The sequence below is a fragment of the Lepidochelys kempii genome, chromosome 8 (genome assembly GCF_965140285.1).
Source record: "Lepidochelys kempii isolate rLepKem1 chromosome 8, rLepKem1.hap1, whole genome shotgun sequence".
Lineage (NCBI taxonomy): Eukaryota > Metazoa > Chordata > Testudines > Cheloniidae > Lepidochelys > Lepidochelys kempii.
Genome location: NC_136387.1, coordinates 32,596,404 through 32,611,454, shown reverse-complemented (window position 1 = coordinate 32,611,454; position 15,051 = coordinate 32,596,404). Strand labels below are relative to the sequence as shown.

The 15,051-nt window shown below is 42.0% G+C and overlaps 1 protein-coding gene across 4 annotated transcripts in view; it reads right to left on the bottom strand.

Annotated features, from left to right (window-relative positions):
* RANBP17 (RAN binding protein 17) overlaps positions 1-15,051 on the bottom strand; it is a 269,237-nt gene that overhangs the window by 233,144 nt on the left and 21,042 nt on the right. For all 4 annotated transcript variants that reach the window (XM_073355989.1, XM_073355992.1, XM_073355990.2 and 1 more), the window contains 5 exons: positions 10,819-10,884; positions 9,650-9,754; positions 6,689-6,854; positions 5,590-5,663; positions 968-1,087 (listed from right to left, as the gene is read on the bottom strand). In XM_073355989.1, coding sequence (XP_073212090.1) covers positions 968-1,087; positions 5,590-5,663; positions 6,689-6,854; positions 9,650-9,754; positions 10,819-10,884 — 531 coding nt within the window. The remainder of the gene's footprint in view (positions 1-967; positions 1,088-5,589; positions 5,664-6,688; positions 6,855-9,649; positions 9,755-10,818; positions 10,885-15,051) is intronic.

Here is a 15,051-nt window from a genome sequence, read left to right as displayed (position 1 = left end):
GACTCACCCACCATATGCACCAGGGCAGGAGCAGAGGTATTTATACCCATGCATTCCAGAAAGAATTCTCTTGCTCTCTCTCAATCCCTGATCAGCACCACCCATCTTCCCACCACGGGATCAGAGCAGAACCAGGTTTTATGATCAGTTGTGGGCTTGTGCTAGCCCCTTTTTTATTTGGTGCTGGGAAGGAATTTTTTCTTCACTGCCAGATTGGCTGGGGCAGAGTGGAGTGTTTTAGCCTTCCCCACAGCAAGTTAGCTGATGAGATAGGTAAGGTGGTTAGGCCAAGATGTCACAATTAAATAAGCAGCAAGTGTGGCCGTTGCCCAGCACAGGTACTCATTATAGAGGGGATAAACAGGAGTTGTAAGTGGATTTAGGGAGAGGCATCCTCTAACGGAAGCTGGAGAAAGGGAGGTTGGTGCTTGTAATGGCTGGTATAGCAGGAAGACAATTCCCCCCACATTTTTCAGTCCCCCTTAACCTTCACATTAGGGGTAAGCAGTGGGGTCCCAGCAACATGCTGGCTGGGACCAGGTTGGGAAGAAGGGCTGACAGCAGCCCTCCCAAATAAGTGAAAACAATTAAGGACAGAATGATGACCAGCACTGTAAGATTTATTGCCAGATATTTCCAGATGCATTGTGTGAACAAAAGGTGCAGCCTAATTAAACCACCTCCATTGCCTCTTGTCTTTATTCCTGCATGGCCGAGACAAGGCCATATAACATCTCTCCAAACATTGTTAATTTAACAAATGACAACTTTGTTGTGCATAGCTTATTTTGTATGAACCGTGTCCCAAAATGATTTCTGGTTAAGAAAGGAGGAGAAGATTGGAAGTTTAAAGGAAGACCTCTTGAAGAAGGTCATGAGGGATAAAGAGAGGCAACAGGGTTGTGACAGGGTACAGAAATTCACAAATAATTTTAACATTTGCAAAGAATTTAAAAAACAAAAATACCTGAGGATTTTCAAGGATTCTTTTCACTCCTTTGATTAGATTCCCAAGATACTTGGCGCGTTCTGGATTGCTAAATAAAGATCTTCTTGTAGAAGCAAACTGAACCAAACAGGAAAGTGCCTAAAAAAAGGAAAATAATTGTAAAATTAAAAAAGCAAATCTCTGCTGCCTGACCAGTCGTCTTTCCCTCTCTTGGAAGGATTTTTCCCAGGACTGTTGCACCACTTATTATTCAGGTTGCTCAACACCTCCCATTATAAGACAGGTTTCAGAGTAACAGCCGTGTTAGTCTGTATTCGCAAAAAGAAAAGGAGTACTTGTGGCACCTTAGAGACTAACCAATTTATTTGAGCATAAGCTTTCGTGAGCTACAGCTCACTTCATCGGATGCATAAAGTGGAAAATACAGTGAGGATGTTTTTATATGCGTGTATAAAAACATCCTCACTGTATTTTCCACTTTATACACTGTAGGTGCTGCAGCACCCCTTGCGCCTGGGATCAGAGATCTTTGATAGCAATGCCCATTGGGCTGCATACGCTCTTCCCTGTCTCGCGCCATGGGTGGCATCTATATAGAGCAATGTGAGATCCAACCGCCCTCAGTTCCTTCTCTAACATAGAGCTTATCTTTGAGCTCCAAAGCAGAGGAGGAGAAGGGCAAGTAGTGGAGCACTCATAACAACACACATCTCGGAAAACCTAGCCACTGCACAGGGTGAGTAACCGGGTGCTCCACTGTAGGTGACTGTAGAGCAGTGCCCCTAGATGGAAAGCTGGGGCTTTGGAGTGCCGTCTAATAAGGAGGAGAAGGCAGTGCATCCTAGTAGGTATCTGATGCTGTGTCATGGATAATTGCATAGTGTTGGCTAAAAGTGTCCGCAGATGCCCAGGTGGCTGCTTTGCAAATGTCAGTGATCGGCACATTGTTGAGAAAGGCAATCGAGGTGGAGACAGAGCGAGTGGAATGTGCTCAACTTCCAGGTGGAGGTAGCTGGTTGTGCAGTTGATAACAAAGGTGTATACACTGTGTGATCCACTTGGAAAGATGTCGTTTGGATACAGACACTCCCTTCAATCATTTGGCAGTTGGGAGGAATAAATGTGGCGACTGTCTAAACGATTTAGTTCTAGCAAGGTAAAAGGCTAAAGCTCTCCTAACGTCCAGGGTGAGTAGAGTTGCTTCTTGTTAGTCGGTGTATGGCTTCGGGAAGAAAAAGGGAAGGTGGATAGGTTGGTTCAAATGGAAGGAGGATGGTACCTTGGGTAGGAATTTTGAATGCGTGTGTAACATGACCTTGTCCTTAGGAAAAATGTTGTATGGGGGGTATGCCATGAGAGCCCCTATTTGTCCTATTCATCGGGCCAACATGATGGCAACAAGAAACGCTGTCTTAATGGAAAGATGAATGAAGGAGCATGTTGCCATGGGCTCAAATAGTGAATTGGTGAGAGGGTGCAAGATGAGGTTGGGATCCCAGGGTTGGGTGGGATGTCATATGTGAGGGTAAAGGTTCAAAAGGCCTTGAAGGAATCTCTTCATGAGCAGGTGGGTGAACATGGAATAGCCATCTATCTTGGGATGGAATGCTGTGATGGTGTCCAAGTGCATACGAATGGAGCTTGTAGATAGGCCTGATCTTTTAAGATCTAGAAATAATCCAGAATGAGTGCTAACAGGGTGTTCATTGCTGAGACATGATTGGCTTTGTACTGGGATTGGAATCTTTCCTATTTTTGGAGGTAAGTACGGTGAGTCATGTCATGTCTGCTATTTAAGAGAACCTCTTTTATTGCCTCTGAACAGGTCATCTCCGAATCCTTAAACCATGAAAGAGACATGCCTTCAGATGAACAAGACTTAGATTGGGATGGAGAATTCAGCCTGCATCCTGAGAGAGGAGGTGTGGAATCAATTGCAGGATGATCAGAGAACACACCGTCATGCGTAAGAGGTAAGAATACCACATTTGTCGTAGTCATGTTGGGGCTATGAAGATGACTCGGGCTTGTTCTACCTGTATTTTGTGAAGTACCTTAAACAAGAGGGGAAAAGGTGGAAAGGCATAAAGTCCTAGAGTATCCCATGTAATGAGGAAGGCATCTTCCAGAGACCCATGGCCTAGACCCTCCCGTGACCAGAACTGAAGGCATTTGGTGTTCTCTGGTGTGGCAAAGAGACCTATGCGGGGAAATCCCCAGTGGCTGAATATGCACTGAAGGACTCTTGTCTCTAGTTCCCACTCACAGTCTTGTGAGAATCATCTGCTCAGTGAGCGTGCTGTAGTATTCTGGTGTCCAGGCAGGTATGTGGCTGAAATGTTGATGTTGTGTTGGATACACCAATTCCACAATTTCAGTACTTCCAAGCATAGGGAGCAGGACCTCACTCCGCCTTGTCTGTTGATGTAGAATATGCAGGCGATATTGTCTGTCCAGTGTCTGATCAGTGGTAGGAAATGTCAGCGTGCATTGTGAATCTAGATCTATAAGGTTGATGTGGAGGCCCACCTTCCCTGCTCCATGTGGCTCTGAAGGTGTGCTCCTGAACTGATTAGGGAGGCATCGGTTGTTAGAATCAGGGATATTGCTGGTTGGAGAAAAAAAGACCCACATACAGATGTTTTGGTGTTTTTTCTACCAATGTAGTGAATCCTTGATCTTGATAGGCATAGACTGGAGTTAGTGAAGACTGTCTGGGAGGTACTGTGCATAGCCACACCTGGAGACAGTGCATGTGCAACCCAGCATGTTTTACCACGAACGTGGCTGCTGCCATGTGGCTGAGCAGCTGGAGGTATTGTTTTGGAAGCTCTTTCACTGTGCGTCTCAGTCCCAAGAGACAGCGTGTCCACCTGTGACCCTGCCCATTTAGAGTCCTTGGGGGTGGGGGGCACGATAGCTCAGTGGTTTGAGCATTGGCCTGCTAAACCCATGGTTGTGAGTTCAATCCTTGAGGGGGCCATTTAGGGATCTGGGGCAAAAGTTGGGGATAGGTCCTACTTTGAGCAGGGGGTTGGACTAGATGACCTCCTGAGGTACCTTCCAACCCTGATATTCTATGATTCTTGGACTTCTGTTTAGCTCCAGTACTGGAGGTATCCAGACGGTCATGGGAGTTAAGTCTGACCCCTGATGATGGTGAGGCTACTGACCTCCCAGGGGATGGCATTCTCTGAGGTGGTTCCTTTGAAAGCGATGTAGTGGCCAGTTTCTTCCCATCTGAGCAGGAAAGAGAGGATTTCCTTTTGGATGGCCGTAACAAGCAGGGGTCAGCTGATGACCAAGTCGAGTGCGAGAGTCATGCCTGAGAAGTATCAGGGCTGGGGTCCAAAGCTGGCCATAGAGAACTCTCCATGAGGAGAAGTTTCAGTCTGAGTTCATGGTCCTTTCAGGTCCGGGTGGTTGAGCTGATGCAGTGGATGCACTTCTTTGTGATGTGGCCCCCACCAAGGCAGCGGATGCACTGTGAGTGACTGTTGCTTATGGGTAAGGCCTACCAAGAAGAGAGATACCTCTTGAACCAGGGGGATCCCAGCATAGTCCCAAGGGGGAGAACTCCCAATCAGGGTGGGCGGGAAACAGGGAAGCGTAAGGTAACGGGGAGGGAAGAGTAGCAAAGTTTTGGTTTCTTTTTAGGGGGAGAAAATTAATGAAAATGGCTAATCACTACTAAAGTAAGGTAAGTTAATTAGAGTATCTCTAAAGGTAGAAGGGCTCTGCTCTGGATTCGGTTTCACACCAAAGGTGGTTGAGAAGAAACTGAGGGCAGCTGGACCGCACAACGCTATATATAGATGCCGACTCCGGCACGAGATGGAGAGGAGTCAATGTGAGGCCCAACAGGCACTGCTACAGAAGATCTCCGATCCAAGATGCAAAGGGAGCTGCCAAACCTACAGTGGAGTACCTATAGGGGCACTACTTAAAGAAAAACTGTTTGGCTAAAATTTTCCATGCTGGTTGTCTGCCTCAGGTGGAATTTTTATTTTTTTTTTGGGCAAGTGTCAGCAAAAAGAATTCAGCTGTGTTCAAGAAATAGGCTAGATAAAAGGAGACGGATGAGATTGGGACTGTAAGAGGGGATGGAGGAGGGACAGAAACTGTGACTGGTAGTTGGTGGTGGTGAGGCTCTGACTGGGTTGGGCAAGAAGACTGGGAGCTGATGGTAGTGAGCCTCCCCAAAGCACTGGTTGCCCTGAATGAGGCAGCAGTCCTGGAGATAAAATAGTGTATAATCATAATTAAAGACTGTATCATAATGCACACACATTAAGGGTCAAATTAAGGGTGCACAGACAACCTTAATTCTGGCATGTCCTAACTTCTGAGTGCTTGACTTTGCAATCTTAATGATATTCTTTTAACATATTTGGTGTATTTATTGTATATTTCAAATGGCAAATCATGACCATGAGGTTACAGAAGTTATTAAACATGCAAAAAAAATTTACATCTCCATTTACAAGGGATGGCCCAAATTATATGCAGGTGGCACCAAAGATGTCACTGGGGATGGACAGGGAGTAAACATTTAGCCTGTATGTTTAATAAATTTACAAAGTCAAAAGAGAACTGGTTTTTAGTAATTATTATAATGTAAATCACTAAGCTTTACTTACCAACTGCGACAGCACTGGTGGAAGGGAATGATACAAATCAAAAAACAGGTCCAAGGTCTCTGGTTCTAAGAAGACTGAGGGGGGGGGGGGAAAGAGAGATGTTTTTATCACTGTTTATCAGTAATAATTAAATATCTATCACCAGATTTGTTTTTATTTTTCATAAAAGAGCTAAGAGTGAGGTACAATTTGATTAAAGAATATTAATATAAGTGTACTAAATAGCTCAGCTCAAACAATGTATAGTTTATAAGACCTTGTAATGCTCTTTTAGCACAATTAATCTATTCTATACATTAAAAGAAAAAAATTTATCTGTACAACAAGTCGTGTGACAAAGTGCTGGGAACAACAGCTGAGTAAGCTGTCTGATCACTTAAACACCAGTTAATTCACACACCCAGGCAGTGGACCTGACTGTGCCTAATCAGTGAATTAGAATGGGCTGGAGGTTGGACTAACCAGCTAATTGGCCCTTTAAGGCAGAGGGTAAATGAAGGCACAAGAAGGAAAAACAGGCTAGGAGAGGCAAAACCAAGAAGGATCTCTGGGTGGAGACACCTCTTCCCTCTCTCCTCCTTGGCAGAGGATTGAGCAGAACCTGCAGCTATATATGTATGGCCCACTAAGATCAAATGTAAATAAACTACATGGTGGTGTTTAACAACTGAACGTCTCCAAATAGTCTGTATAGACAGAGCAGAAGAAGGGGTGGGACCTTGCCCTGTCACACATGGATACCCAGGAACGTGATTCTATAAGCGACCTGTATTATACACACAGAGAGCTTACTGCAGCACTTCAAGATACTCAAGATACTTTGGTGTGGGCATGGTATAAGAACCTGCAGAGAACAGTTTGAATTGCACACCGTGGTGTGGCATAGTACACTGTCTCTTTTCTTACTGTTTCTGTTATAGATACAAATTATAGAATAGCCACATGAGGTTTCCCGTTTAATATATCAGCAAACAAGACTACCTTACAGGAAAAGATCTTAGATAACTTTATAATTACAAGTACTGTATCAAAACAAACATAACATATTCCCTTTCATGTAGAATGTACTTTAGTGTTAACAGTTATGATCTTTTCTTACTTGTTCTCCAGTTTGTTGGGATTTGTACAGTGCATAGATCATCTGCGGACTCATCTGCTGAATTGCCAATGAAGTCAAAGTTAAGACAGTTGAGGACAAGTTTCAAGAGATGCATTGCTAAACTTTGTTGTTGTTGATCCTGAAGGTTTAAAGGTTTTGCCAATACCTATAGTTAAAAAATTAAAACATTTCATTAAGGTGTTTGTATACAACAAATTGAATATAATTTTGAAACAGAAAATATTTGGTTCTAAATCTTTACAACAGATTGTCAGTACATAGTTAGAGAAATTTCAATTTTTTAAATATAAATTTTAAGTTTTAAGGATTTTTTGCCCATAAAGGATAGAGTAAATTCGATTTTATTCCACAAGAGACAGTTCTCTTCTCTCTCAAAAAGGCAAGTAAAGTGATACATTTTCCTATAGTATTGGTATATAAATTGTGAATCTCCAAGATACAGACCTAATCTTTAAAGTGTGGTTAAAAACTTAGAAGAATGTATCTAAATTTTACATTTGGGATTCCATACTCATTCTCCCTCATTTGCTCCAGAGCATGTTTTCACTTTACAATTCAAAAGCTCCAGAAACTCCTCTGGGGTATGAGAACCAGAATGGGTTCTTCCTGTTTTACAACATCATCAGTAGTACAAAGCCTGTAATCTGAATTTAGCTAACAGTTTGGTGATATACAAGACCAGAATACAATACAACTCACTGTCCCTCAGCTAGCCCTACAGAGCCAAGGGTAAACACTTTTGTCAGTGAAGTTCACTGATGGGATTCGGAGGCTTACAAGGAGCATATATTCTGAGTAAGATGAGTTTTACACAGGTCCTTCTCTAACTACAGCAATTACCATAATTACAGAATTACAAAGAAAGCCATCACAACCACAAATTAAACAACTGACTACCACTATGAACATATAGTATAAAGGCAATGAGTTTTGAGCTTCAAACATATTAGTCACTAAAGTTGTTCTTGGGTTGGGAAATTTTCCCTTAAAGAGTTACTTTTCTGGCCAAAACAACAATCAAAATGCAGCCCCTTCTTACTCAGTGAATCTGCTCCCTGTTTATATTCAGAGTCATATCTGTTGATTTAGTGACCAAAAGTTTTGACTCAGAGAGGGAGCTGGAATCTATTTGAGACATCAGCAGAATTGTTAACTGAGTTGTAATTGTTGAATCTTCATCACTGGTGACGATGCACGAGACATAAAGAACCCAGCTTGGAAACCAAGAGCTTGCTCTATTTTATTTTTATTTTCCAATTACACTTGTTACTCTGCTAAGCTTTTATACAACTTTTATGTGAGTGCTTACATTTTATAGGTAGAAGTTACACCAGTGATTTGATAAATGTTAGTTTAGTGCACAATTAAATAAGTTAGTAAATGCTATACTTATTACTATAGTTTCCTGAAGAGAAGTTGGCATTATACAGATGTTTTAATTATTACATATTAACTACTACCTGGAAGGGTGGCTGGGCTGAACACGTGCAGACTTTTCAGTGTTTGGGAGTATCAATTTAACTTTAGTTCAGCTGAGCTTGAAGGCAACTAGGCTGTAGAATGTTTGGTGTGGCATGTGTGTGAGAAGGGGGTGAGAATGGAGTAGGGGGCACTGCGGGAGGGCAGTGTCCAGAAGAGGATACTGCAAGCTAGGGAGCAACGAGGATCCCAGACAACACTGCAGAGCAACAGGTGAGACACCACCTGCAGAGGGTGCTCCAAATCTGGACAGAGCAAATTCCCGGAGCAACCAGCAGGAGGCGCTGTGGTTTTGAGCCTACATGCGTTACCCACCTAAATAAATAATTTGATTTTCCTCAAGTGTTGAACAACTAGCAAAGAAAGCACTGAAGGAGTGGGAAGCAATTGTTGTTTTTCAAAATAGACTACTCTCAAATGCAAGCAGTTGCTTGGGCTTAAAAGAAGCAGAGCTCAGCAGCTTCCTAAGCACAACAACAGCCTTGATCAGCAGGGAAGACAAGACGCAAAGAGTAAGGCCCAGTTTTGGAGTCCTTTCAGCCTACATGGGCCTGAGACTCTTTGGCTTCTGAAGGCTGCTCCTCAGTACCTGCTGTCAAGCCTGTGGAGAGGCTGGGGTCTGAACTCAGCCAGGTAGCCAGATGGAGGGAACAGGGGAAGCAATCCAAAAAAAAGGCACCAACTGTTGCGGCGCTTTTACTCACCCAGCGGCACTCCAGCGGCAGGCCCTCACTCGCTCCAGGTGTCTTCGGCAGCACTGAAGGTCCTGCCGCCAAGGTGCCACCGAAGACCCAGAGCGAGTGAAGGTCCCGCCGCCGTGGTGCCGCCGAAGACCCGGAGCGCCACTGGGTGAGTAAAAGTGCCACATTGGGTGGTGCCTTTTTTTTTGGATCGCTCCCCCTGTTCCCCCAACAGGGGAAAATTGAAAAGGCGCCAAGACATTGACAAGGCGCCACTTGTGCTCAGTGGGGGAGCGACTGCTGCCCCGCTCCTCCCCAGCTATGCTACTGTCTGAACTATCTCAGAGTGCCACACAGAGGCTCACAGGGCTAACAAAAGAGGCAGAAACCCCTGGTCAGACCAAGCTGCTCTGCCACATAAAGAGGATTTATCATCCTTTTTTAATAACACTAAAGTAGAAGGCCTAACTAAGCTAAAATAAAACTAAACTAGGGAAACAACATAGGAAACAAGAAGAAAAGCTCAGGATACGTGCTGCCTACTGTGGAAGGTAGAACGTAACTGAAGAAGCAAATAGACAAACTGGACAGGCACTCAAAAATTCAACCATTTTATCGGTTGCTCGTGTGTGTTCTAATTTGATGTAAGCAAACACCAGTCTAGGTCCAGACTGACCTTGTCCACTCAGAGTAATACCTAGCATAAATTTAAAGCAGTAAAAACATAAAAGCCTCATTTTAAGGCATTTTAATACTAGCTTCAGTTATAAAACAGTCTTACCTCCTTTAGAAGAGAGCATGCCAGCATCAAAATATCCTTTAAAGACGTATCACGGAATGAGGTAGCTATTTTACGATGTTTCGCTGAAGGTCTTGAATAATCAACCTAAAAAAAAATAAGGCCACAAAAATAAGAAGTCTCTTTTCGTCCTTAAGACTAGTGAAAGGGCATTTCTGGCACTTGAGGCATTAGTCACAACAGATGAAGACTATGGTCTGGTACCAAGTCCAGGCCTCCTGGTTTCTCTTACCAATACCAACACCCACTGACTCTGTGCTTTCCTATCCGTCGTTGTTGTTCTATTTTTTCCTATATTACCTATTATTTCTGTTTTATCCTAGTCCCTACTCATGATGCTGACCTACTAGGTCTACAGCAACACCAAGAACAAGCAGAAGCAAGCGATGAGATATTCAGCAGCTGTTCTGCAAAACATCACCTATGGATTTCATGTGAAATTGCTCAGACACTGTGGAGTTCTGTAAGAGAGGGAGAGCTGGTCTGCACTTTGACTGTTCCTGTTTTAGTGTTGTACCAAGTCAGGTCACCAAATCATTTTTCCTTTGCTTTAATTTTGGTGTTTTTCCTTCTCTCTGGTCAATACACTCCATTTCTAGCTTGATCCCTACCCTCCATCCCAAACCATGAACACCAGAATCAAAATTCACTCTCCAGGATAATTCTTCTTTGAACTTTATGTACAAAACCACAAAGAGCCAGCTGCTGAGATTGTATGTCTACACCACATTTGGAGGCGTAACTGCAGCTCAGGTAGGCATACCTATGCTAATTTTAATCTAGTTTGCACAGCTAAAAAACAGTCAAGACATAGTCGTGTGTATGATATGGGCCAGCAACATATGTACCCAGTGTTCTGAGTGGGCTTGTACAGCTGAAGCCTATTTCACCGTGCCTTCGCTGCTATATATTTTTGGCAATGTTTTCCCCCTTCCCACTCCGCAGCTGATGGGCAACCTACTTTTAGGTCACACCCACCCATTGAGAAGTCTTGGTCCTCTAAACACCTGGGGTTTTAAAACAAAAGAATCCTCCAAGTCTAAGTCCTGTTTTTTAATACCACTTCTATAGTGTGCAGGGGGACTCTGACACACTGCTTTAGCAGAGTTACATTCATCTCGTACAAATGGAAAAAAACTATACATACTTACTAGGTTCATTTCCTGAGTCAGTTCTGAAAGAATCATCACTCCTATGATATAATGGTCCACAGTTGCCTACAGAACAAAACAGATAAATTCCTTAATCTATACATCTAAAATGTAACACTAGACATTTCTAATATTAGCAGAAACAGGTTGGGTGAACCTAAATTTTTAGGCTGAGATTTTTAAAGTTGTCTACAAGATTTAGATGTCCAATTCTCATTAAACTAGTATGAATTGCAAGTCCAAATCCCCAAAGCGGCTTTCAAAATCTCACCATAAAACATTAAAACTTAAGGATGATATTATATATCTTCCGTTTAGAAATATATATTCTGAATATCTACATTAGAGGAACTCAACTATTAAACACTTCTCTAGAGTTAATTCAATCCTTTATCCTTCCAAGGTAGCTGTAATGAGTCCCACATAGTTTAGATGAGAGTTTAAAAAAAAGCGTCCTGGGTGGATTAAAGATCAGATGGTACTTTTCAGAAGAGTACAGACTTGCACTGAGGTCTGGTCAAACATTCCCCGTTATGCTGGCAAGCAGAATGCTGGTTTTGGCCTGACTGACATACTCCATCCTGCAAGTGTCTGCATCTTACCGGTGAAGTAATTCCTCTATATATTTAGTGTTGTTCAATGGGAGCCACACAGGATCATATCAGAGGGTATGACCCACAACTGAACAATTCTTTAGAATGCTTTGAGATGAAAGGCATTCTATAAAAGTGTAAGTGTGAAATTACTACTAATAAACAACTCTTTAGCATATTATTCATAGAAATGATTTAATATTACTTTGAACTTCAATAAGAACACAATAGAGTTCCCCTCATTGGGGCATTACAGAGCACTGAATATTAAAACGTGATTAAGAATCACTTTTTAAAAAATATTTAAAATCAAGGGTAAACTAATTAGTGTTACAGACTACTGCCTTTTCTTACAGAAGGTGGATATAATCCTCTGAATCAAAGTCTGCAATCAACAGTTGCTCAGCTGTTTCGGAACATCCAGATAGTAGTGTAGACCTTTTCTCTCAAATGTGGAACTTGCCTCAGTTTTCCTTGCCTTTGTCACCTCCAGACTGGATTAATCTAGTAACCTTGAAGAGCACTCAAACTTCAGCTAATGCAGACTTTCATTGCTTACACATGGGGTCTGATTCTCCACTGTCCTTCACCTTGTATAGTCATTTATACCTGTGCACAGTAGGTGTACAAGGCTACCAAATCAGCATGATGGGGTAAGAGGTTTTTTTTAAACACCTGCTTTGCACTGGTGTGAATCACTATACAAGGTGCAGAGCAGTGGACAATCAGGACCATGGAATATACATTACAGCTGTGCTCCATAGAATGCCCTGGTTTCCAGTTTGCTTGTAGGTAAAAGATAAAGCGCTGGTTTTGATTTGAAAGCTCTTTATGGTTTATGTCCTCCCTCCTCTGACACCGGTGTTCTAACCTGGCACTTGTGATCAACTTGATTACCCAAGCTGATAGTCCCAAGACTTATACATCTAGGGTATGGTGACAGTGTTTTCTCAGAAGAGGGTCTTTGACTCTGGAATTAATTTCCTTCCCTTTTGCCTGACAGATGCCAGTTTTGTCAATCTTTTCAGCACACTTCAAGGCCCACATATATGTTCAGGCTTTTCCTGATGGGACCAGAGTAGGAAGGGCCTCTTTTGGAAAGTGGGTACGGGAAGTGCACAGAAACAAGGTTTGTTTTCAGGGTCACTGTTATTTTGTCTGTTTAAATGTGCATTGCTCATGTGGCACTCTTGATATTGGTCAAGTGGCACTCTACAGGTTTGGTTTTGCTTTTTGTTCAAACTAAGAAAATGGGTACCACAAACAGAAAAAGTAAAAGTGTTCCACAATCACAGAGCAGATAACTATGGGAACTTATTTAAATAGATCTTGAATAGTAACTTAAACACCTTAATGTCTTTCATATCAGAACCTCAAAGCAGGTTGCATATATTCATTACATCACACAAGCGCCCTGGGTAATAAGAAAATACTAAACATATTTTACAAATGGGGGGAGAGGAGGGGGGAACTAAAGTATAGACTTGCCCAAGTTGGTAGAGAGAGTTAGTGGAAGACGTGAGAATAGAACACAGGAGTCCTGATTCCTAAACACCTTCTCTACACAGTAAATTACATTCTAATTCAAACTGGATCAAATTCACATATGATTACTAAGATGGACATAGCTAAGGCTGCTATTCACTAATTATCAACATATACTATTATGGCTTGATTTTTTTTTTCAATTTCAATAGTAAATTCAGTTCACTAGTAAATTTATAGCTTCATTTTCTCCTCTAGAGGAATTTTTAATTTAATGAAAAATCTCTTAAGTAGCAAAGCTTTTTTTTGTATTTAAGCCTCCATTATTAGTGAACTACCCAATGCAGATTCATACTGCAATCATTAATATTAAATGTAAAATCCAATTACACTTAAAAAAATAACTGCAAAGAAGCTACAATATACTACTCAAGAGTTTGTTTTTAATAAATATTACAGCCCATCTTTTATTGTCATTCCCAATTTAGCTCAAAAAATTCCATTTACATATTATAATCAAATTATTTTGAAAAAGAAACAAATGAAGCATAAATCTGACATTCAATGGCAGAGAACACGACTGAAACTGTTGCACCCATTATATTCCTTGTGGAGTAGCCAGAAACACCACCACAGACAGCGTCCTGGACCAACAATACATAATACCATCCCTTAAAGAAATAAATGCAGAAATATCTGGACAAATCCACTACAGATATTTCACTGAAATTAGTTCTGGAAAGAAAATAACCCCTCCGCCCCATTCCATGTATGCATTTTGATACTAATTTCCTTACACTCTTGAGTTTTAATGTTGTTCCTAATCTAGGGATTATGGATGTGTTTAGAGACTAGTAGAAAAAAAACACAAGAATGTATCTGTGCCACTCATCAAGCAGCACCAATAAAACTCTCCACACCACCTTTCGTTTAAAGATCACTGGTCAGAACCTTATTGAACTGTTTTACTCCAAACCTTAAAAGGAATTAACCAAAACAGTTGGGTCCTTACTCAGCTATGTGTGCATTGCAATCCCTTGCAGCTAAAGTCCCCGCCTAGCCTTCCTTCCATGTACAAAGTCAAGCTCATCCCTGAGGGTGCAATGCTCCAATATGCCACCCGACCAATACAAAGTATTACCTGTCTTTAGTCTCCTTATTTTCAAAGCTCCACCTATGTCTCTGAGATAAGAGGCAATGACATTTGTAATCTTCCTGCACGTTCCTCTGGACTGCTCATAAGGACTCCCATTGAGGGCATCACAACAACCCACACACACCCTGAATCGTTTGCTACTGCTTCTGGCAATGTCTGCCAGGCGATCATTGCAGATCGTTGTTTTTCAGAGTCAGAAAGAATTTGCTCATGTAGCAGAGTGGGAGGTTTCACCTTTCCCTGACCACCATGCTAGTTTCACCCGGCAGATTTTCATGCTGGTCCCTGCCACCTGGCCCTGTCTAACCTAACTGCTCTAGGGCATACTGGGTCCAATCAGATTCCTTGTGCCAGGATCGATGAAGCCAAGGTTGGGTGGGAAGCAAGATGGCCCCAAATGCTGGAGGGGAAGGTGAGTAACCCTCCCTTATTCGCTCATATCCCTTTAACTAAAAGCTCAATTATTGTGACTTGGGTTTAAACACACTAGGTCATAAGACAAGGAAAGCCCACAACGCCAACCCCACACTGGGAACCACCTACCCACTTCCATTGCCTAAGTGGCAGACTCCTTACAAATTGTGACTCCATCCCCACTGAGACAGAATACACATTCTAACTCTCTCTTTTCTTTTCTTTTTTCTTTCTTTCTTTCTTTTAAAGCAATCAGCTCTGCTTTTTTGGGTCACGCAGGAAAAGATTTTTAATGTGACCATGAGAGAGGAGGAATGCTGACCATGTCATTATCAAAACCACTTTATAAATCATCTCTGCAGTACAGTAAAAATCTTTACACATACCTTTACAAGTAGTTACAGTTAGGGCAGTATCTCTCCATATTCCTGTTAATAAGCTACATGAGTATGGCAGACATGTTATCACAAAGGCAACACTGTAAAGATTTTAATGGCAACCACTGTATCAAATATAGAAACTTTTTTCTTTTTGATCCATTATCAAGGACCAGTGTTTAGAAAAGTGTACTGGTCCTGCAAAATT